This window comes from Anser anser (genome assembly GCF_964211835.1).
Source record: "Anser anser genome assembly, chromosome: 5".
NCBI lineage: Eukaryota > Metazoa > Chordata > Aves > Anseriformes > Anatidae > Anser > Anser anser.
In genome coordinates, this window is record NC_139725.1 from 6,975,673 (window position 1) to 6,997,917 (window position 22,245).

Genomic DNA, 22,245 nt, shown 5'->3' on the forward strand with positions numbered 1-22,245 from the left:
TATATTACATGAACATTATTTTAAATCTCTTTAGAATCAGATTCTTGCAAAGATTCTGTAGTTGTGATTGTATTTCCTTTAAATTAATACTAATTCCCATCCTTGGGCTGACAGCAACCTGCTTTTGCCTTACTAATTTCCTGACGATTACCTTTCTTGCTGTAGATGTCTAATTTTTGCCAACAGGGTATTGCATTGCAGGGAAAAGTTGATCACACTTTTCTATTTTTGTGAATTGTGAATTTATTGTTATTAGCATAGTTTTATTATTCAAGTAAGACAAAAGGGAAGAAATGAAACAAAGAAGATGAGACCATTCAAATAGATCACTATAATACTAAGATCACAGAATCATAGAATGGTTTGATTTGGAAGTGACCTTAAAGATCACCTAGCTCCCACCTCAGAAAAGTACTTTGAACAAAAGACGTAATTTCCTATTTTATGCAACCACAAATTATAATGCTTGGATTTTAAAAAATACATGAAGGGCTTGTATATCGAGCTCTCAGTAAGTATCAGTTTCACTCATGTACGTTTCTTTGAAAATTTTCCTCTCAAAGACTATTTTCAGTTAAAGTAGTACAACAGTCATGAGATGAGATTTAGTGCCTCTGTCTTAGCTAGTTTTGAAAGCTGATTTAGGGTAGCATTAAGTTGTGCCCCTGAATAGCATAAAATCAGATAAATGTAGGGGAAGGGAATCATTTTTGAATGACTAAAATGTGAAAATTAAGAAAACAGAAAACATTTTACGTGTAAGGCTAAGATTATTTTCACTTTAAAACCTGACAAAAAGGAAGAAAGAGAGAAAAGGAAAAGGAAGCAGCAGGGAAAAGGACCGTGTGCTTCAAAGAGCTGCTTGTTCCAAGTGTCTGGACTAGCGAAAGTTTGGCTGTCAGCAGGTTGCCCAGTAGTGTTGCAGAACTATGAGACAGTTTCTCTAGAGGACTTCAACACAAGTGGTAGCTGGTTCATTTTAGGAGGTGCTTTAACATCAGGTATACTACAAAAATTAATAAACAGATATATATCCTTAATAACATGTAAATGGAGACAGTAAAAATACATTGCTTAATCCCCAACATGGGCAGGGTGGGTCAAACTGGACAAGGGGATGTTAAAAAGGCCTCTCTCCCTCCACAAAGCAGAGTTTGTATTGTGTGTTTCTGCTACAGTAATGTGAAAGGGATTACTGTGATACTAATCCTGTCAGTTTTCCTTTCAAAAGGTAGCATGCTGAGATGTGCCTTTGCAAATCTACCCAGGCCATGAAAGTAAATGTTTGAAAATCTGCTGCTTTTACAAAATGCTGAGATATGCAAAAGATAACTCCAAGTTACCCTGTTAGTTCTGTTGCATAGTCAGATACAGGCTAGAGTCTGGGGTGGGATTTAAGTCTGAAAACAGAGATCCAAGCCTGCGAACAGATATCGTGAATAAATTCCATATCTAAACATTCAGATTAAACCCAGCACAGAAGCAGAGGTTTTGAAATCCTGCTTATGCTTTTATTTATTCCCATTTGAATGTGTATTCCATCAAATCTCCGCATCTCAATTATTGCTTCCTGGCTGATAACAGAGGCACATTTCTATTTGCTAACCTACACAAGAGGAAAATATATTCTGTTTATTATTTATAAGAGTAAAGTGCTGAGAGGCCTCATCAAAACACAGGCTCTTGTCTATTCACTCTGAAAATACACAGAGTCCTATTCAGGAAGACTACTTTCCACCTAAGTCCTTGGGCCTAATGTTTTCTCTTGGCTGCTTTCTAGGCAGTTTTCTGCTCAGTGCTTTACTGACATCACACTTGAGACTTTCCCTGCTCTCCACTGATTGCAAGCAGGGGATTAGCTGGAGTTTTCACTGCATATCAGTGCTGAAAAGGCAACTGAAAGGGAAGAGAAAAAGCAGCACTGAGAGATTTCTCCAAGATGACACACCAGGAGACTGGCACAGCTCAGAAACGAGCTGTAGTTTTCAGTCTCCAACTAGTCACCTATCCAGTCAACTAAACCATGTTACTGTCTCTAACCATTACTGACTCAGACAAGTTTGTATTAACGTATTATAGAGCGATATTTGATACACAGGGATTTACAGCCAGACATCTCCTATACCCTTTTGTAGTCCTCATTAGCTGTGGTTAAGTCATTCCATTACTTTGAACCAACCATGTCAGTATCATTCCATTAATTCATTTGCAGAGTCAAGAGAATACTCACTAAAAGCTTTTTTTTTTTTTTTTTTTCCTTCTCTCTCCCAGAGATTAACTAATAGGTAAAATAATAAGCAACGTTTGGGTTATTAAACTCATTAATATTTATCTCAGAAACACTTAAGGGCCTAGCCTGTCTTTGCTGTAACTTCCTGGGAATGGCACTACTTGACACATTCCAAAAATGGGGGCTCTTCTTGTGACTCGAGGGCTAGTTATCCAACACCTCTGTATCTAATAGTTTTTTTTATTCCTATCCTAAGAAAAAAAATCTTTATTTAGTGTCAGCATTTGCATATTATCAACCCTGGCACATTTATAATGAATTCAAGATCTTCTGTGGACACAGGCACTGAGATAATGTTTCTTTTAACATCAGTTATGTTATGCTTGGCAGGCCTTCTAGTGTATTTAATGCAATCATGTTGCAGGGTGCTGGGGCTGCTACAGAAAAGTAAGAATTGCTCCTCTTTTACAGCCTTAGATGTTTTATACTCTGGAGAATTGGACATGGGTATTTCCTGGATGCAGCTGACTATTCTTGCTGCCATGTAATTCACTGCACTCCTCTACTTTATCAAATTTAATTTGCTCATGTATCTCTGAGATAGCATTTTAAGGCCCTAATTTTACAGCTTTCTGATCAGTTTTGCTTACTGACAAAATGAAAAGGGAATGCTAATCATACTAGGGCTTAATGCAACAGCGATGAGAAAAGAAAACAGCAGAGTCTGTAAGGACTGCACAGCTTCTTTGCACCTCCTTCTCCTATACAGCATCCATCATATTGATATCGGTTGGGGTAAGAGAAAGGAGAATGGACAGCAAAAGAACAAAGAGAAGAGAGTGACGAATTCCTCTTTGTACACTGATAAATTCAACCTTTGCAAAAATATCTCACGAAGTCAGCAAGGCCATTCTGAGAGGAAATCCAGTGTGGGAGACGATTAGGGATGCTGCTCAAGACAAAAGGGCCTGGTGAAATAGAAGGCAGTGCTGATTTGTGGCTTTGAATTCCCTAATTCCCCTCCCCTCCTCCCTGGCTCTCATGATTCTGAATGAAACATTAATGCTGCTTCAGATGCTTCTTCCCTCCAAGGCCAATCAGCTGCTCGGCAGGGCGTGAAGCGGTTGTTCATCTGAACAGCTAACGAGGAAGTGGAAGGACAGAGCTAATTCTCAGGCTTTTCCAGCACTGCTGAAGCTCACATTTGCCTTGACACGTGGGGAATGACCTGAAGAGCCTCTCCCCACTTTGGAATAAGAGAAGTGGTACTGTATTAATTCTGAGTAAACAAGCCCGGCTTGTCAGAAGAGATAATTTTTCACTATACAACCATAAACATAGTTTTGAGATTGGAGTGGACACCTTGTCCTGCTTAGTACCATGGCAACAACTGCCACTGGAAATCTTCCTCATAAGAGGGGTACAGGAAAAAGGAGGTAAAGCAGCGAAACCATTGACAATGTAAAATCCCCAGACTTCTGTTTTAACAGCACTTGTATTCCTTCTTCTCTCAGTTTACGGAGCCTTCAGAATGAGAAGTAAATCCTGAGATTGTATTTTAGATGTTCCTGGAAGTGATAAATTACTTCCTGCCCCCCCCAACCCAATTTGGGAAGGAAAAAAAAAAAAGGTGGCTGAGGCTGTTGCTGGTTCTGTTGGCATTAAGGTCTGCTCTGGTTTCTAGCTCCCAAGAAAAACAGAAAAGAAAGAAGAAAAATGCATCAAAAGAAGAAAGTGCAGTTTTTGTTCACAGCACTGGCTCTCACTTGTAACACTACGCCACGGAAGGACAGATACAGTAATTACTGTCAAATCACTCTGGCAAACCTATACCTGTGCACTGCTATTTTGGGCGCTGCCTTTAGCTATTTTATAGTCACTGGCTCATAGCAGCAGATGAAAGAAATCAGCTTGACTAGTCAAATCACTCTTTATAACATAACGACAACAGAACAAGAGACAGGTAGAGAATGAATAAGGTAGGCATGAACACGACATTAACTTGAGGATAAGAGCAGATATAAAAGTGTTACACCTTCTACATTTAACAGAAGCTGGCAGGAACAGTGCTGCTGCTGTACAGGAAAGAGCTGACGTGACAGTTTTTACTTATGAGGTGAAGCCACAATGGTGAAGTTTTCTCTTTCTTGATTAACCACATCCCTAGTGTCAATGTCAAATTATGCTTTCTCAGGCAGGCTTGCCAAACTATGAACTCTCTAAAAAAGGCGAAGTTGACTCTAATAAAAAATAGAAATATAACTTCTTACCACAGAAGAATAACAAAGTTTATCCACATCTTTTCCTGTCTACTATGTCCCTGTAGACAGGTCCTCAAAATCCCAGGCTTCAATTCAGTTAACTCTAATTGCTGAGCGACAGCAAATCTGCTCAGCGCTCTCTAGCCCCTAAGGAATGTGAGTGATATCTGTATCTTCTGAGGCCTGGCTGCCACTTCTGCTCCTCGCATCCATCTCCTGAGCCATGCAAGTGACAGGCTGACAGGCTTCCTGCCTGTGCCTGCTGTACTCAGAGGTTTCTAGGCTTCAAGCACAGTGGGCTTGGTAGCTGTGCAGGAAAAAGAACTTCTTCCCAGAAAGAGGTCCATTTTACCTCTTTTTCTTTGTGGGACAGCTATAAACCCAGAACAAACAAATCAAATGAAAAAAATAGCTTGACCCCTCACCTTTCTTTTTAATGGTTAAGCCTAATCTCTGTTCCCCTATTTTCCAGTCCCATACTTTCCTTCCTTAAACATGGTGATCTATCTCACTGCCCTTGACTTGGATGGAAAGAATGCTTGTTTCGAGTCATTCAATCCACCTCTAACATTTGTCACTTTAAAGAAAGAAGAGAGAAGATTAAGTAAAGTTGGACTTTTACTACCATGAGTACCTTAGTGGCATCTGCAGAAAGAAGGGTCTTTCTGATGGCATGATCTGCTGCAGAATAGAGGGCAATCATAGAATTAAACAAATTTGGAGCTATTAGATTAGATTTGTCTCTATATCACCCCAAGCAAATTGGTAAAGCTTAACAAAATAGTACTGTTAAGAGCACAGTTTTCCATTCAAAGCTTGCCGTATTTTTAAGCAATAGCAGATCTGTTTTCTCTTGTATTTGTTTGCCAATGGACGTAAAAGCTCTTTTCAGCAGGTAAGAATTGTCAAAATGCCATTGCTACATATCCAGCATCAGCCTTACTACAGGGAATAGAATAGCACTCAGCAAGAACAAATTCAATACCTGCTTTATTTCCCTGTAGCCATACTCAGGAAATACTCTGCCTTTTTATGCCATGCAGAGAGACCTTAGCATAATGAATGCTTGAGATCAGCCTATTTATGCTAGATTTCCCAAAAAAGGTAGAATATCTAGTCATTAATTTTATCCATTTAACTTCTCTGGGGGAAAAAAAAAAAAAGGCACCTCTGTCTTAAATGGGTAAAGCATCTGCAGCAAATGGAATCAGAAGATTATAAAACTTGGTCTCATTGAAAATTTTCTAATTAACATTGCACATTACTTTGCATGTGTTATATTTGGATAATTTACTGAATTACAATTTGTAACTATTTGCAAAATTTGGTAAATGTGAGAAATAATTTCTATATCTTAGTACATATTAGCAAAATCATTAACTGTATAGGCATGTACCTCTTGCAAATTACAAAATAGAAAGTTTTAAAAGAGAACTCAAAATTTTATATAGCTGTGGCTAGATGGCTCATGAGATAATCTGCATGTGAGATGGGTCAAATATTGCTGTTTAATCAACAATACATGATACAATTACATTCTCAGATCATACTAAATTTGTGGAGAAAACAAACGATACTGTTGAGGTCAGAGAATTAAAACACAGATGAATTAAGATTAGAAATGTGAGCACTAAATAAAATGAGATGCTGCTGGAGAATTTGAGTGGGGATACCCAGATGAAAAAAAACCTGAAACACAGGTATACATACACACATATATACACATTTAGAACACAAATGGGAAGACCAGACACAAAGTAACCTAGTAAGAATGACAAAGACTAATTTTCAATAATAGATTTTTAAAAATAAATACCTAGTGCTTGGTTAGTAATTGTATACATACCAAAAATGTACTTGGGGAGTTTCACAGATAGTAAAATAGAACTAAAGTCTTTTGAAAAAAACTTCCTGATGGAAACACAGCAAACTGAGGAAATATATTTCCAAGGGAAGTCAGGAAGTCTTTATCTTTTTGTGTCTGCTGAAAACTAAACTGGAAAAAAATGAGAAACTATATTTAAAGCAATGATGCTATTTCAAACCCTAATTGTTAATTAGCATGGACTTTGAAAGTTTTACTTCTGAAATCATTAGTTCCTGAGTTTTTTGTTAGTATGTTGGATTTACCATTTAGTAGACACACATCAGCTCTATATTGGCTCAAGGCATACAGACATGTATACCAGTTTCAACTGCATCCACTCTATTTTTGAATTCAAAATAACCATAGGAAGTATAAAAGAGAGAATCTGTAGCATGTCTGCCAAAGGAGCCAAACTGATTTTACTTGGCTAATGAATGTCGAAAATCCAAAAAATGCAGCTAAACATATTGAGCAACATAAAAACACACAAGATTCACTGTAATTATGATAGCTAATGTACCAAATGTGCAAACCACCAGCTGTTATGTATAACATTTTCTTTATGTTACAGATTTTTTTGTACTTTCCAGATAAAAGGATCAAGTACTCAGTACTTAACAGTAGTGCAGAACATGCAAAGAGATTTATCTTGTAAGATGATAATCTTTAGGAATTGAAGATTGTATAAGTTGCCACTGACAGCATTTTTATGAAAAATCCTTCCATCTGTAATTAATTATTCTAAATTCTTATCCCTTGAACTAAAATTGTGTTAACAGTATAAAAGGGGACATAAAGCTTTAGACCAAAATAATATCTCTCCATCTCTTTGGTCTAAATAAAGCCCCAAAAGAGCTTAAATTAATGACAAAAATAGAGCAAAAGATGCACCAGAGTATTCTTAAGTACAGCTTTGTGCTAAATCATCGAGGATCTTCACTTCCAGCGGGGGAAGAACTAAAACCTAGAAATGTGGTTTTTACCATAAATGTAAACAGAAGAATGAATTGCAAAAATATGATGCTCCTGTACTATGTAAGGGAAGAGCCAGGAAGTACAGCCTTCAGTTACAATTTTGTCTTGACTTCTTATTAAAGACATTATTGACCATATTGCTTGATCATCTGCATCGTTCACCTGCCTGGTAGCTCTTCTTCCCAGATCATGGTAGAGTAAGTGATGGAGTAGAAGGGAAGGAACTGTAGCGGATTCTTACTACTTCCCCCCCATAGGTGAAGGGGTAACCAGGAGTGCTTTTGCTTCAAACTCCTCTGATAAGCTGACCTGTAATCACTGCATACTGCTCTATCTTCTTACTGAAGGAAGAGAAGAGGCAGAGGCTACCTTCTTTCTGACTCAGTTCAACCCAAAGCCAGTACTTAAGCTGTCACTGAACAGCACAGTTACGAACTTCTCTAATCAAAGTCACAACCAAGCAATGAATAATAAATTCCAGATGTACACCCACTCAGTTCAAAACACCATTTAGATCTATACTCTGCATGGTTCAAAACAACTGGAAAACCAGCAGGTTTTCCTAAATGAAGATAAAATAAAACAAACAAAAAAAAGAATATTTCCTATATATCTTTTTCCCAGTGTAGAAGCAGTGTGAGAAAACAAGGCTTAATTCCTGAGTATTAGAGCAGTCTTCCAGGTCAATGCCAACATCGCTCCGCCTATGTGCAACGCACTCGCAGAACCACTGGGACACAGAGGAATCAGGGAATAGGATTACAATAGGAAATATTAACCCCTCCCCCGTTGTCTGATAGTGTAGAATATTTTCCAAGAGAAGTTATGGAAGATTTATTAACACAATTTTCTTTTTTTTTTTTTTTTTTTTTTAATGAACTGATTAAAAAAGGGAATTGAGGTAAGGCAGGAGCAACAAATTTCCCTAATATAAGGAAATACACTACTCAGTGGCAAAAATGCACTTGCAATGTATCATATGACTCTTGAAACTGTTGCTCAACAGCAATCAAATTTGTGAGAGAAGTAGAGATTACCAAGTTTAGTTCTTGCTTATGTCATGCAGCCAGTTCAAGAAAACAGATCCTACTGTTGCTCCACTGAAGGAAAATAGCAGTTTATGTTCAACCTTTACTTATTACACACCAAAGATGCTAAACTGCTACACAGCCTCAAGATTGAATTTAACTGGATCTGCTGTTCACGGAACTGCTTGTTATGACAGTAATCATTTTGGAGTTACATTTCTAGGTCTCTGAATTTTCAGTGTAATTAAACTCTCAAAAATTAGTTTGGAAAGGAAATTTCCAGAAAGTTATCTGCGGGGAGAAATGTGGACGAGCATTTGGACTTGGATCACACAAAAATGTAATAATGCTGTTTTTGTAAACTGTTAGAATTCTGCATTCTTGTAACACACGTTTATGTTTTTGATGAATTAATGACCCATAAATCCATTACAGTAGCACCTCTACATAAGAGATTGGGGCTTTAAGTCTCCAAACATAAATTGTTGCCTGCAGAAATTAAGCTTACAGATACTTCTTAGGAAACTGCAATTAGCAAATTCTTCCTTCTCTCCCCCCTAACTAAGGGAAATGTGCAAATCCTATTGAAATAAGAGTTATGACAAATGCAGTGATAAAGTTTTAGTGGCAAGAACAGTCGTATGTGCTAGGGCTAAATTTAGCCTCCTGTTTTTCATCAGCAAAACTGGCATTTAAGATGAGAATTCAGGTATAAGACAGACTGTGTCCTATTTAGCCATCCTACTTTTTGAAAGGTTGTTGTTTTGTCATTACTCTTTTGGGCTATTTTCAATGATACATGTTTTTGTTACAAATCAAAATATCCATTTTCTTCAGCATTCACCACACATTTGGAAGAGACTTGCATAAACTGTGGGATGACAGCAGAGATAACTGACTTCCGAGTTAATTAGTATGTTATTCTAACTTTTAGGATTACTTGACAAATCTGATTGCGATGACTTCAGTAAATAAATATTCTTTATATAAGTATATATAAAAAGAATATAGTATATGAGTAAACATACTTAAAAAAATGTAAAGGACGTAGTTGATAATAGTCTAACGCAAGCATACCACAATGTTTTGTAGTAGTTTCAGTGTGCAAGTGCATAGTGAAACAACAGTAGTTTGGTATAATTGCTATATAAGAGAGAAGTCAAAACACAATGGAAATGGAAGCCCCAGAATCCTCTTGCTTTCCACACCTAGGCTGAATATAGATGCAGAGGCCAAGAAGGGCTAAAAGCCACCTTTCTTCTTTTCTTATACAGTTAAACTTGCTCTCCTCCCCACGACATCCAAGAGCAGCCACAGGACAGGAATTGCACTAGTCTTAGTCAAAGGGACTACAGAAAACTAGTCCCATCTCTTTCCTTAAATTAGAAGTACTGCTATGCTAAGGGCATGTATGAAGTTGCTTTGCACCACTAAAAACTGTAAAATGACTTCACTGGTGAAAGGATCTGTCCTTTCATGAATGAACAGTATTTAATATTACTATGCTCCAACCTAATCGAAGCTCACGATCACAGTTTTATAATAAGAATTATCTTTGTATTCTTCCTTTTCTCTGCCTCTGGAGTGTAACTTGTAAGTGAAACATCTACCTACATATCTCTAGGTGGAAAGAACAAAATTTTATCTGGGAAAAAGAATCTCCAAGCAGTTACATCAAAGTAAAACATTTATCTAGAAAGATAGTGATGTATCTACTTTTCATTTTTGTTCATATTCTCCATACTTTTTTTTTATTTATTATTATTTTATTATTATTTTCCAAAGAAACAGTTACAAGCCGTCAGGTCATTATTAAGCACACAGTACCTTTTCTTTCAGCATTACTTGCTCTTTCTTCACTTTACTTCTAATTTTAGTTACCTGGTTAACACACATTTTCCAGGAAACCCAAATACTAAGTTCTTCCAGTATTACAGGAAAGTTTCCGAGTGCCTATTTCTTTATATGCAATTAAACTAGCAGAGCATCTCAGAATATAGGCAATATGAAATACTTATTTTTACCTTCTGAGGACTTTTTTTCTGACTTTCTAGAAGTGAAACAATACATATTTTCATTTTAAAAATACATAACTGCACTGTATTTTCTTTTTAAAATCTTGAAACAGTACTTTGGTTTTTGAAACTCAAAGTGACTTGGACACTATACTTCATCATTATTTGACATCATCAGTGAATGTTTCATACTTGTTTTCTATTTTGTAAAGAGCTTTGCACTAATGCAGCTTATAGAATACTATCCGTTTTGCATGGCAGCGTTTTACATTCCTCTTGCAGAAGGAAAATGAAAATAGAGGAAGCAATTGCTCATAATGAATAAAAACATACTGAAATTTATTTTACCTACTCAGATATTTTTCACATCTTTACAACTTTGTAAATGCTTTTTTTGCATTCATCTAGATAAATCTAGATGTATTTCGCATCTTGAAGGAATTCTGCAACTTGTTATATTCACAGAATGCAATTTTATACGAAGGATTTTGCTTTATTTGGGGAATTACAAATCGTATCTGGAACAGGCTGAGGAGAAGAAGTAAGCTAAGTATTAGCTTCCTGTGGAACAAGCTGTGCCCCAGAATGATACTCTCCACAAACTTTGATTCTCACTTTCCACTGGTAAACTGGGAGGCCACATTTCAGCCGGTTAGGACTTTTTGCTTCTTTGTTCTTTTTCTTTCCTGAAATCGAAAGTATACTTAAAACAAACAAAACAAAAAAGTAGTGATTAATAAGATTCTTAAATCCTACTGCAAGAACATAACTTTACCTGTAACTGTACCAATATTGTTCCTTCAATGTTCTCCAGATTTCCATGCCCACGTTTTTTGTTTCTTGATTGTCAACTGTCTTTAACTCAATCATATAATAAAATATGACTTTCTGACACTGTACAACATTGATCTCTGACTTACAAACTGTAGTATACATTAAGTCTAATGGCTATCACCATACCCACATTATTCACCATGGATTCCGTTTTAGCATCTGTTAGTCGATTTTGAAGTAATTAAGAATAGCATAAGACCTTACTGGCTTATTCTCAAGAGGTGCAGTCCAACACAAGAGACTAGGACAGGAAAGTTTACTTTTAATTTCTACTCTGTATTCCACTCACTATGACATTAATGAAAATTCATTATGATTAATGGCCTAGACTTTTTATATAGGCTATATACAGACTATATAAAAAGAGTTCTATAGACTTATATAGTTTATACAGACTATCTTTTTTCTTATCTTCATAAACATCTTTTTGCTCAGTCTTCAAGTTCATAACAGCCCCCTCTGAACTTTGTAAACTTTTTATTCCAAGATTTCAAGGGTTGCAACCTTTTACTCTTTGATTAAAAGTAGAAAAGTTCAACCTGTAGAATGTGCTAAGGCCATGCACTTTTGTCTAAAACAGTCTCAGTGTGCCTTTTATACTTTTCCTTTATATAACTGAACTTTACTGATATACAGTAAGTACCAATAAACACATAACTATGCATTAAGCACTTTGTTCCAGTATCTAGCAGTCAGTAGAAGGTATGCAGGCAGCACAAGTCATTTCAAAGTTGGCAAAATACTACAACAAAAGGCAATGCAGAAATTCATAAAGTCTATGCACAGCAATTGCAATCTACCACTGCCATCTCTGTGAAGTTCTCCTTGTTTAAAAAATAATAAAAAAATAAATAAACACACCAAAAATCACCAAAAACTATAACAACAACCAGGGCTTTGAGGTTGATTTCCAAATCGATTTCAATTCTGATACAGTCAAGTTAACCAGAATGGAAAGGTAACTCATACTCATGTACCAGCTGTTAGACTGAGAGTGGGACGCTAGATCAAGCCACCAAAAAAGGCTTACTTCCTCTCTTCTATGCTGAAATCTAAACTATCCTAAATTGAAGACATGTAACTTTTCCTCTTGATTTTTTCTCAAAACATCCATCTTTTTAAAAGTCCACTCGTACAACGTGTGTCCCTTCTAGCAGTTTTGATTCATGCCATGCCAACTTGTTTGGTTGCAAGGTAAATCTATTAGAGGAATAGTCCACAAGGAGATGCAACTTTTTTGGTCTTAACTCCTGTTTTAGCAATTGCCAGTGTCTCCATTCAGCTTTTCTGCCTTTGTGATTTTCTTACACATTGGTATAACTCCTCCACTCAAGCAACTTCCGTTCCTCATCTGCAACAATTGCTGCTGGCTTTAGTTGTTGTCACGGGGTGATACTGTGTGATCTTGAGTGATTGTTTTCAAACTCCCGTATGACTAACATGGTTTTCATCTGAATATCTATGAGGTACATATGTAATGTATTCATAAGGGAAAATTTGTATTTGGTGTGCTCAAACTTTTTACAGCACTTTATCCTTACAAAACCCTTCTATGCTATAGAAATATTAACATTTTACAAATACAGAATGGAGGAATCGAACAGACAAAGATGCATCGTGTTAAGGTATCCAAATGCTTAAGGATGCCTACTGGGATTTTCAAGAGTGGTCTGACATATAACTGCTATTGAACTAATTGAAAAAATTTTCACTAAATGCCTAATTTGTATTTTTAGTTTTCTGAAAACCTTTAAAATCTGACTCACCCATGTCACCCTTTTAATCCAGCAGAACAGTGCATTCAGTCTGGAACTCATTAGCCCTTAAACTTATGCTCTAAGCAGTTCACGGTGCTTCCCATAATAGGACAAGTTGGGTGAAAAATAAGAAGCTGTGCATGTTCCAAGCACCCAGCCCAGCCCCCTCCCTCCTTCTCTGAGTCCCACACCACATCTCAGATGGTGGGGAGCCAGTATCTACCGTGCCTGTCCAGTCCCCCTACCACTCCCACAATACAGCCAACATACATGAATGGCTCAAACCAAGTGGGCTGCTGTAAAGCATCCATATCTATCATGTAGTTGGGGTAGGCAAGTAGTATTTTATTGGAGAAAAAACACATAAAAGCATGCCTAGATGCTTTAATTGTTGTATAAAAACTCATCGTAAATGTTTTCTAGCTGCACTTTTCTCAACTTGAGCAATGTTGTACACATTTTTAGATAGGTCTGTTGTCTGGCCCAAGAGGAGGTTGCTCGGTTTGGCTAATGCATATCACCTTCACACAGAAAAGAAACATGGGTTATAGCAATTACAGCTTCTTCTTTTGCCTGTTTCTGCTAGGAGGATGCTGTCTTTCAGCACAGGTTTTCTTCACCTCCCTAAATTTAGGCCACCGGTTGCTGGAGAGTGGCTGAACCTGCTATCAGGTCCTTTTTCATGACATTTCACCATTGTTAAGTCAATGAAATTCACAATGTAAATCAAGCCAGTGTACTATCCTGTGATTGCAAATCTTATTCCTTCTTTTTGGAAGTTAGGTACACTGTCTTCTCACAGCCCATACCATCACATCACTGGTTAAACGAACCTCACGGGCAGCCAGTTTACTGGGACAACATACGTATTTTAATCAAAGAAATACAAGGCAGGGTAAATTAGTAAATTCCTGCCATAACATTGCTACTCTACAGAAGTGGTTTCTGAGTCAGGGCTCATGGGTAATGTGTTGCCTGCTAGACCCTTTGAGACTGCCTGCAGCTGCAGAAAATAAAAATGTTAAAATTGAGGCCAATAGGAAGATGCTGCCTGCAGCATAATTGCTCGCTGTTGTTGCACATCGGCTGGCGAAGGTTAGGGAGCGCTGCTCTGTGTAATTGAGCGGGTTTGCAACAGTACCAGAGTCTGTTTACGTAATAATGTATAATAATGGTTTAAGCAAAACAGGTCGAAATAAATACAAATCAAATTTTTGTCTTTAAGTAGCGGCGATGAATTTTTACTGAGCACAGCATGTCTGAAAAATGCTCCCCAAAAAAATGCCAGGTATTCTCTGCCTGAGGCTGATGGAAAAAACAGGCACCTTCTTAAAGGAATCCAAAAAGCTGTTATCCAAGTTAGCTGAGGCTGAAGTCTTCACATGCATTTCTAGTTATTTAGTATTCAAAGAGAGCACTGATTTAAGTAGACATTTTGGGAATCATCACCTGATATACAAATATGTGATTAATCCCTTGGTAAATGAAAATTACAGAAAATCACAGGTGTCTGTTACAAAAATTACTGCTTATGTGAACAAAGCAACTAAATCTGTCTATATGAACAAAACAATTAAATCTGTCTAATTTTAAAAAATCCTTATCAAACATTGCATGAATTACTTTAATTTGAATATTTCAAGTGAGAGATAAGCCAGAATGGCTGCAAATAAATTTGGATATGAGCAGACTGAGTATAGGAAAACTCCTTATTCATTTATTGTGATAGAAGAGCACCCCCCACCCCCACCCCCCATTTTCTTCTTGTTACTGGTTTCCTCCGGGCCTTTCAGCATATCCAAGCATTTGTCAGTAAGTTGCACTTTGAGTCCTACTTCAGGTTTCCCAAATCACATAAAAGTGTTTAAGATTACAGTGTAATTTGACTGCCCTGTGCTAAATGAGCTAACGTGTTCCAGGGAATATTACAGAAAATAATACTATGCTGTGATGATCAGCTGATCTAGCACCGAGGCTTTTGAGTACTACAAATGTTTATCAACTTCTCTTTTAACTCTTTAAATTTCTGCTCACAGTGAGCAAACTCCACTTGATGGTGTAAACATAAATATATTAAGCTCCTAAGTGAAACTGTAATTTGCCTTTCCCTTATGGCCAGAGATGTCCAGAACATCGTCAGTCTTTCAGCATTTTTGACTAGCTGAAAGCTTAAGAAGCTTCCTTAAGCGAAAGTTTTTAAATCAGTGCTATGCCAAGATACAAGAAGGCAACCATAATCCAGACGCACACCCTCAGCGTACATCTCGCCAGACCTCCGGCCCCCACACCTGCTACGGAACCGCAAGAAGCAGTCTTTGCAGCCTGCGAGGAGGCAGAACTGGGAAGTTAGGCTGGATTGCGCCGTGCGTGAAGTGCCCCGGAAAACCCCGCTGCCTTCGCAACCGGAGCCAGCGCCGCGGGGAGGGCCCCGGGAGCACGGACAGAGCCCCCGAGCCCGGCGACACCGCAGCAAGCTCCGGGGCGGCTGCACCGGCCGAGGATGCCGTGCCCCGAGGCGCCGCACCGGGCAAGGATGCTGTGGACCGAGGCGGCCGCCGAGGCCGCCCCCGGGGCCGCGGGTCGCCCGACCGGGCGAGAAAGTTGCCCGGAGCCCTGCCCTCGGCCGGCAGCAGCCGTGCCCGGCAGCCCCGGGAGCCCCGGGGGGGCCGCGTCTCCCCGAAGCGCCGGGCTCCGCCCGCCTGCGATGCGAGCGAGCGCCGGGCGCCGCGGCGGCCGCCGGCGGAGCGGGGGAAGGTGCCCCGGGCCCGGGCTGCGGGGGTGCCCCCGTCCCCGCCGGCGGCCCCGCGGGGCCGAGAGGCCTCGGCCCGCCGCCCCGGGAGCCCCCCGCGGGGCAGGCGCCCTCCTCCCGCCGCCCGCCCGCCCGGGGAGCCGCGGCCGTACCTGAGTCGGTGAGGCGGGGCCGGGCTCTGTCCCGCAGGTAGTAGATGAAATCCCGGCAGTTCTCGTTCTCCACCGCCCCGACGGAGCACAGCTCGGCCAGCAGCTGCAGCGCTTTCTGGCAGATCTCGTCCTCCCTGTCGCCGGGCATCGCCCCCCAGCATCCTCGGGCGCGGAGCGGAGCTCTGCGGTCAGGCGCCGCGCCGCTGCCCGCCGCCGGCCCCGCCGCCGCCGCCGCCCTCCTGCAGCCGCCCGCGCCGCGGGGCCGCCGCCCGCATCCTCCGCCAGCGCCGCCGGCCGCGCACCCGCCCCGCCGGGCCGCCCGCCGCGCCCCCCGCTGCCAGCTTCGCCCCGCCGGGGGCCGTCCCGCAGCCTCTGCCCGCCGGCCGCGCCGCCGCGCTCCTCTGGGGCGGCCGAGGAGGAGGAGGAGAGGAGGAGGAGGAGGACCCACCAGTTGAACGCGGGAGCGGGGAGGGCGGGCGCCCGCCCAGCCGCGCCGCCGCAGCTCTGCCCGGGGCGGGGGGCACCCAGCCGGCTGCGGCCGGGGGTCCCGCCGGCCCCCTCCCCCCGCCCCGAGCCGGGCCGGGCCGGGGGAGAATTTGCAGGGTGTAGGAAAAGGAGGCCTCGGGTGCGGGTTTCGGCAGGCAGCAAGCCTCGGGCAACTACTGTTCTTCCTCCTCCTCCTCTTCATCACGAGCCAGGCCCTAGCCCCTTCTTTGCTGGTCTACGTTTAGTGTCTATAAACAGTTAAACACCGTGAGTTTTTTGAGCCTCACCGCCTGCTCCTATTCAGAAAGGATTGCATTCACTCAACTAACTGTCTTGAAATTATTTCTCAATAAATAATGCGTGCCCTAGCAGTTGGGAGCCTAGCGGAGGGGAAAATGTTGATAGTGTGAGTCCCGTGTAGCTAATGGTGTGCTTCAGCTGTTCGGTGGGGTGGGTTAGGAAGAGTTAAAGCATCACTGACAAATCCCAGGCACCCGAGAACCTGGCCCAGCTTGAGGAGCAGGCAGGAGAGCCTCCTGCTCTCCCAGAGGAGGCAGCAGGCTGAGAAGCCACCATCCGATGCGTGTAGTTATCCTGAGAAGCAGGAGAGGTGTGAGGTGCTGCTTGGCCCCCTGGACTGGTCAGCAGGGAGGCTGTTGGTTTTGTGAGGAGAGAAGCTGAGAAGCTACTACATTTAACTTGATGTTTTATGTCTCTGTTTTAGAGTGGTTTAAGCAAACATCAGAGGCCATGATGAGCTCAGAAAGTTCAGACTGGTAGGGATGTTCAGCCTACTGCTTGAAGATTGGTGATAATGGTTCTAGAACAGTGCATACAGCAACATCTTCTGGTAGAAACTGTTTTTTCTTTCTTTCCTCCTTTCTTTCTTTCTTTCTTTCTTTCTTTCTTTCTGAAGAAAAAACTATAGCAGTGAAATAAGTTACAACTTACTCTGTGACTAGGGCAGACATTAACAACAGAAGTTGTTTACTAGTGTAAGGATTGCTAGTGCTTTGGCACCATTGCTTATGTCTCAAAAGGCATGAGCTTTTTCCCGTTCTAATAGAAAAATGATGTCTGTAAAACATGATTGTATAAACCAGGTATAATTCCATCAGCAAACAGGTAACTGTCATGCTGGCTTCTTCTTAGAAGTTAATCATAGATAATGAAATGGCCTGTAGCTGTTATACTCACTGAAATCATACTTCTGAAGCCCAGAGATATTCATAAGTATACGTTTTCACATCCAAGCAAGAAGAAACTTCCTACTAGCCTCAATAAATGCTGCACAAATACCTAACTTAGTGTTGGGAATACCAGTGGGATTGACTTCTCCAAGAGTGCAGGAAGAGAGGGGAAAGAGAGGATTCTGAAGAGGAGCTGTGAATCACAGCTTTCTCTGAAACCAAGGACCTGGCAGTAGGAGTACTGCTGCTCTTGCTGCTTCAGCAAAGAAGGGCTGTAGTTTACAGAACTTGGTAGAACCTTGAGCCACCAGAGATTTCCTCTGGGGGAAAACCACTCTCAAAAGGCTTAGTGAATTATTCACATTCATAAGCTCTTTGGGGTTAGCTACTCTTTCATCTGTAACACCGAATCGAGTACTGGTCAATGCTGGTGGAAGGTAATAAAGAGGAGGAAAGACCGAGGGGCTGTTAAAGACCACTGATGGAGACATCTGCCAAGTGCAGTCCGAGTAGTCAGCGATCATGCCATACCTAGAGAGCAGTGCTGTTCTATAGCTTGTACTGCATCCAGGACAGCCGAACCTATCGACTGAGAGTGATATTAATGTATTTACTGAAGTGTGGTTCTTTTCCTGTGGGACCATAAGCCCAGCACTAGCCTGGAATTCTAGCTTGCCGCAGACTGAACTCTGGATGGCCTGCTGATGAAGTGGTAACTTCTTTATCTTTCTCCTCTAATTAAAATATATTGCTTCATTTTTGAAATGGTAGCAATTTGAAGGTGCTGATATGTTTGTAATGCAGGTGGTGATGGTAGGAAATTTTTCAGAATCTAATGGAGGAAAGACCGTAAAATTGCTTGGATGTCACTGCTAGTAAACAAAGACATCTATTCTCAAAAGCTCAGAACAGGTACTTAGTGCACTGTCCAAGAAAACACCGAGTCTTTTTCTGGAGATAATTACAGCAAATGGAATCTGCTGTGTCTAAAAGCAAATGCAATTCTCATTCCTGTGAATAATTGTGAAAACTAGGTTATATCTGCCATTTTGTTGCCATTGAATGCATTTTTCTATTCTTGCTGTCATCCCTAGTTGTGATGAGCTTACTCTTGTCTCAGCTGTAAATTTTGCCCATTCAGGGCAGGCAGTACACTTGAGAACACCAGTATATGCTGCCCTAATGAACTGTGGTCCTAGAAGGGCATTGCATGATGCAGTGGGACACTCCTGTTAACCTGATGTTGAAAGTTACAGCTTGTACTGACCATGGGTATATATTTTTCTTCTGTTTAGTGCAGAGCTGCCCTCACATAGTACAGTGTACTCAGAAGTTAGAAAAAAATCCCCAAGCCCACTAGACGTGGAATCAAAGTAAGTTTAACTGATTGACCTACAACAATTCTGTCATCCTCAATTGACACATTCTTCACATTCTTCTTTCTTACCTTGAAATAAAGCTTTTCCCCAGTGTTCTAGCAGCAACACAAGGGTTGCCTGGCAATGAAATCATCTTCGAAGCACAGGTGTTCGTGAAACAAACGCCTTTGTGGAAGAAAGTAGGCAACTTGCATCAGAATTTTTATTATGCCTACGCCGTAAGCAGAACTCATCAAGTGTTTGGCAAAGTTTTATACCTTTCTGGTCTGGTAGCATGCCGAATTACAGACCAAATGGATTAAATCTGGTTTTTGTTGTTGTTTGGAATCCCTTTTTGCAATTTGATACTGTCCTTGTTTTAAGGGGATTTGCAGTCTTCTTCCTCAGCATCACACGTCTTTGGGTGGAATGTGCTGTGCACCCACCCCACAAACCTCTTTTACATTAGGAGGGAACTTCAGCAGCAGCTTTAGCAGCTCCCTCACTTGAGGGTAACAGGTAGGGGCATGGGCACAGTGTCAGGGAAGGATGAGCCTGACTCTTCTATGAAGAGTTACCTCTCTTCAATCACAAGTGGAAAGAAAGAATCTGTCAGAGCAAAATCACGGTCATTCCAAATGAAGCCTGGAAGGTGAAGGCACCAGCAGAGTGACTTTGGTCTGTAGTGTTCCTTTTTCTGTGCTTTAACTCCATGCAAAAGATTGGCTCTGGAATTTTTTTAATCACTTCTCCCTCCAAATTTCCAAAGAAATTAGTTTGTGTTCAGATTTTCTGTAATTTCTGAAATTAAAGACTTCAGAACTGAAACGTGAGGCATTTATTAATTCCTACTACTACTGATTCCTGTGGGAAGCAGAAGCCCGTTTACCCAAAAGGAACATGGGACCCAAAATCTAGACTTGTCACTGGGTTTTCAGCTCACAGAGACCTTTTCAAAACAAATGACTCACAGTAGGAGACACGATCCAATTTGGGCTAATCTGAGTTCCGAGATAACAGCATCAGATAAATGAAAGTATGGAGTACTCAGCTTACTCCTTAACATTTCCCAAATGTCAAAGCTTTGAACCAAGTCAAAACTATGAGAAACCCTCTAAGCGTTGCTTAAGAAACCAGGTTGCATCACGTTTTCTTCTGTAGCTCAGCTATGTCCAGACTGACAGGTAATGTTAGGTAAACTTCCTGAAGATAGGAAATATCACTACATGTAGATCAACAGAGAGTACAGCATCAGAGGGAGAAACCAAGGTGACGTACTAGGAGAAGAGAAGGTCTGTGCAACTACATACAACAAGTTTGTCATACTGCTGAAGAGTTCATTCATTTTGATTCCTTGTGCTTCTTGGTACAGCAAAGAACCAGAGATCCCAAAGCCCTTGTTTGCCATTATTCTCCATTTTATTATGCTCTCATCCAAGCTGACACAGTGACAAAAAAGAAGGCATCAAATTCTTTTCTTGCCCTCCCTAATGGTCTGTTTCCAGGGAGCCCTGCACACCATACCTCCAAGAAGTCAGCTTTACTACAAACGATGCCATTAAACTGAAACATCTTGCCACATGCTTCCTTGTGTTTTCTAATAACCCTAGATGTCTTATTTATCCAAAACCAACAGTTTTGATCCGTTGGACTATAACTACTGCCACCCCAGAGCCTGACGTTAGTTCATAACACGGGTGCGTGTCAGCATAAAAACGTTCCTTCGTGCTCAGAAACAATCTGCCTCCAAACACAAATCTCCAACGGCAAAGCGATTGTTCTTCTAATCCCAGCGCCTCTGAGCAGAAAAGCTCTCTCCTGTAACACTGACACTTTTTCTAACCAGAAAGAAGCAGCAGTGGGCTGTTTAATGGAAGAAATAATTAAGCAGATCAACTTTAGATGAACACAAAGTGAACTAGATAAGCTTTTCACATAGCCACCAGACAAATGACGCTGTTTCTGGCTCAGCTCAGGAAAAGAAAAAAGAAAAAAAAAAAAAAAAAAGGATATGCTCTTTACAGAACATGAGGACTAACATGTGCTTGTGAGACAGAGCTCCCCCTTTCAGGGCGGCATCCCACTTGGGGGAGCGTTTAGTTTTTCTGTTAGGATGCAGATGCAAAATGAGCTAATATTATTCTGGTAGGATTACACTGTGGTTTTCTAAATTTAAAGGGAAGAATTATAAAGGCAGAGAAACTCACATGGACGGCCTCAGATGTATAGGTGTAAGCTCTACAATATTTTAATACACTACTCACCTACTATGTGAGTAGGTTCATTGAATTCTGCGGGATTACTCTTTTGAGTAAGGATTCAGCCAGCACAGGAGGGGTTCCAATCCAGTTCCTAATTTGTAAGGGTGTAGACTGGGATATGACACAGTTAACATGCAGTAGCCTGGAGTTCTGGTGATTCAGAAGACACGTTTAAGCAGAAATAATCCGAAAAAGAATTGTTAATTAGAAATTTATGTGGCTATCAGCAAATTGCTTTGAGATCCTTTGTCAACGAGAAGAGCTATATAAATGCAAATTTCTTTCATGGAATTCATTTTATTTATCCATTTTATTTAAAAAAATGAAACAGATTTTTATTGTGTTTTGGTACTAAATATGAAGGGCCGGATACATCTCTGTTGCAAGCTTTTGAAACTAATAGAGTTACAACACAAATGAAACTGTCCCTGGATATCTGTTACACATTATGGAAAACAGAAAGTAATATAATTTTAGCATAAGAAATATATTTTTTAATCAAATTCAAGCTTTGTGCCTTCCTCACACTTTCATATGCTTTTGTTCCTTTGTACTCCTAATCTTTTTTACAAATTTAGTGCTGGTAATCTAAGGAGTTGTGTTTTTTGTTGTTGTTGTTGTTGTTGTTTGTTCATTTAAAAATGGTTCACTCACTCTAGGTTTATTTCTAGGTGATTCTAGATAAAATTCTGGATCTGATACTAGATTCAGTTCTAGATGAGATGGGTTATATGGAGCTTGGGTTTGTCAATGACACAGCTGAGATGCTCTGGGCAGGGATTACAGAAAAGCAAATGCATGGGTAAACAGTTTGCTGATCGGTCAGGCTCAGAGGGTTTTAGTAAATGGGGTTACATCAGACTGGTGGCCGGTCACTAGTGGGGTTCTGCAGCGCTCCATTTTAGGGCCAGTTCTCTTCCATGTTTTTATATATGATCTGGATGCAGGACTCAAATGTGTGCTAAATAAGTTTGTAGCTGATACTGAATTAGGAGGAGCTGTAGACTCCCTTGAGAACAGAGAGATGCCAAGCCTACTAGATTTCAAGAACCATTTGGACAACTGATAAAGAGTTTGATAGA

At 40.6% G+C, this 22,245-nt stretch overlaps 1 protein-coding gene and 1 long non-coding RNA gene across 10 annotated transcripts in view; one reads left to right on the forward strand and one right to left on the reverse strand.

Moving 5' to 3' along the window:
• The window catches only part of SYT9 (synaptotagmin 9), an 81,086-nt gene extending 64,949 nt beyond the window's left edge, over positions 1–16,137 (reverse strand). For 3 of the 5 annotated variants that reach the window (XM_083837905.1, XM_083837904.1, XM_083837903.1), the window contains exon 1: positions 15,869–16,136. In XM_083837905.1, the coding sequence (XP_083694031.1) occupies positions 15,869–16,016 (148 nt within the window). In that variant the 5' untranslated portion in view covers positions 16,017–16,136. Of the gene's footprint in view, positions 1–15,868 lie in introns of all 5 variants that reach the window. The other 2 variants (XR_014584935.1, XM_083837902.1) reach the window with 2 other exon arrangements.
• Positions 1–22,245, forward strand: part of LOC310900241 — a 303,162-nt gene that overhangs the window by 127,698 nt on the left and 153,219 nt on the right. The gene's annotated exons all lie outside the window — the stretch shown is intronic.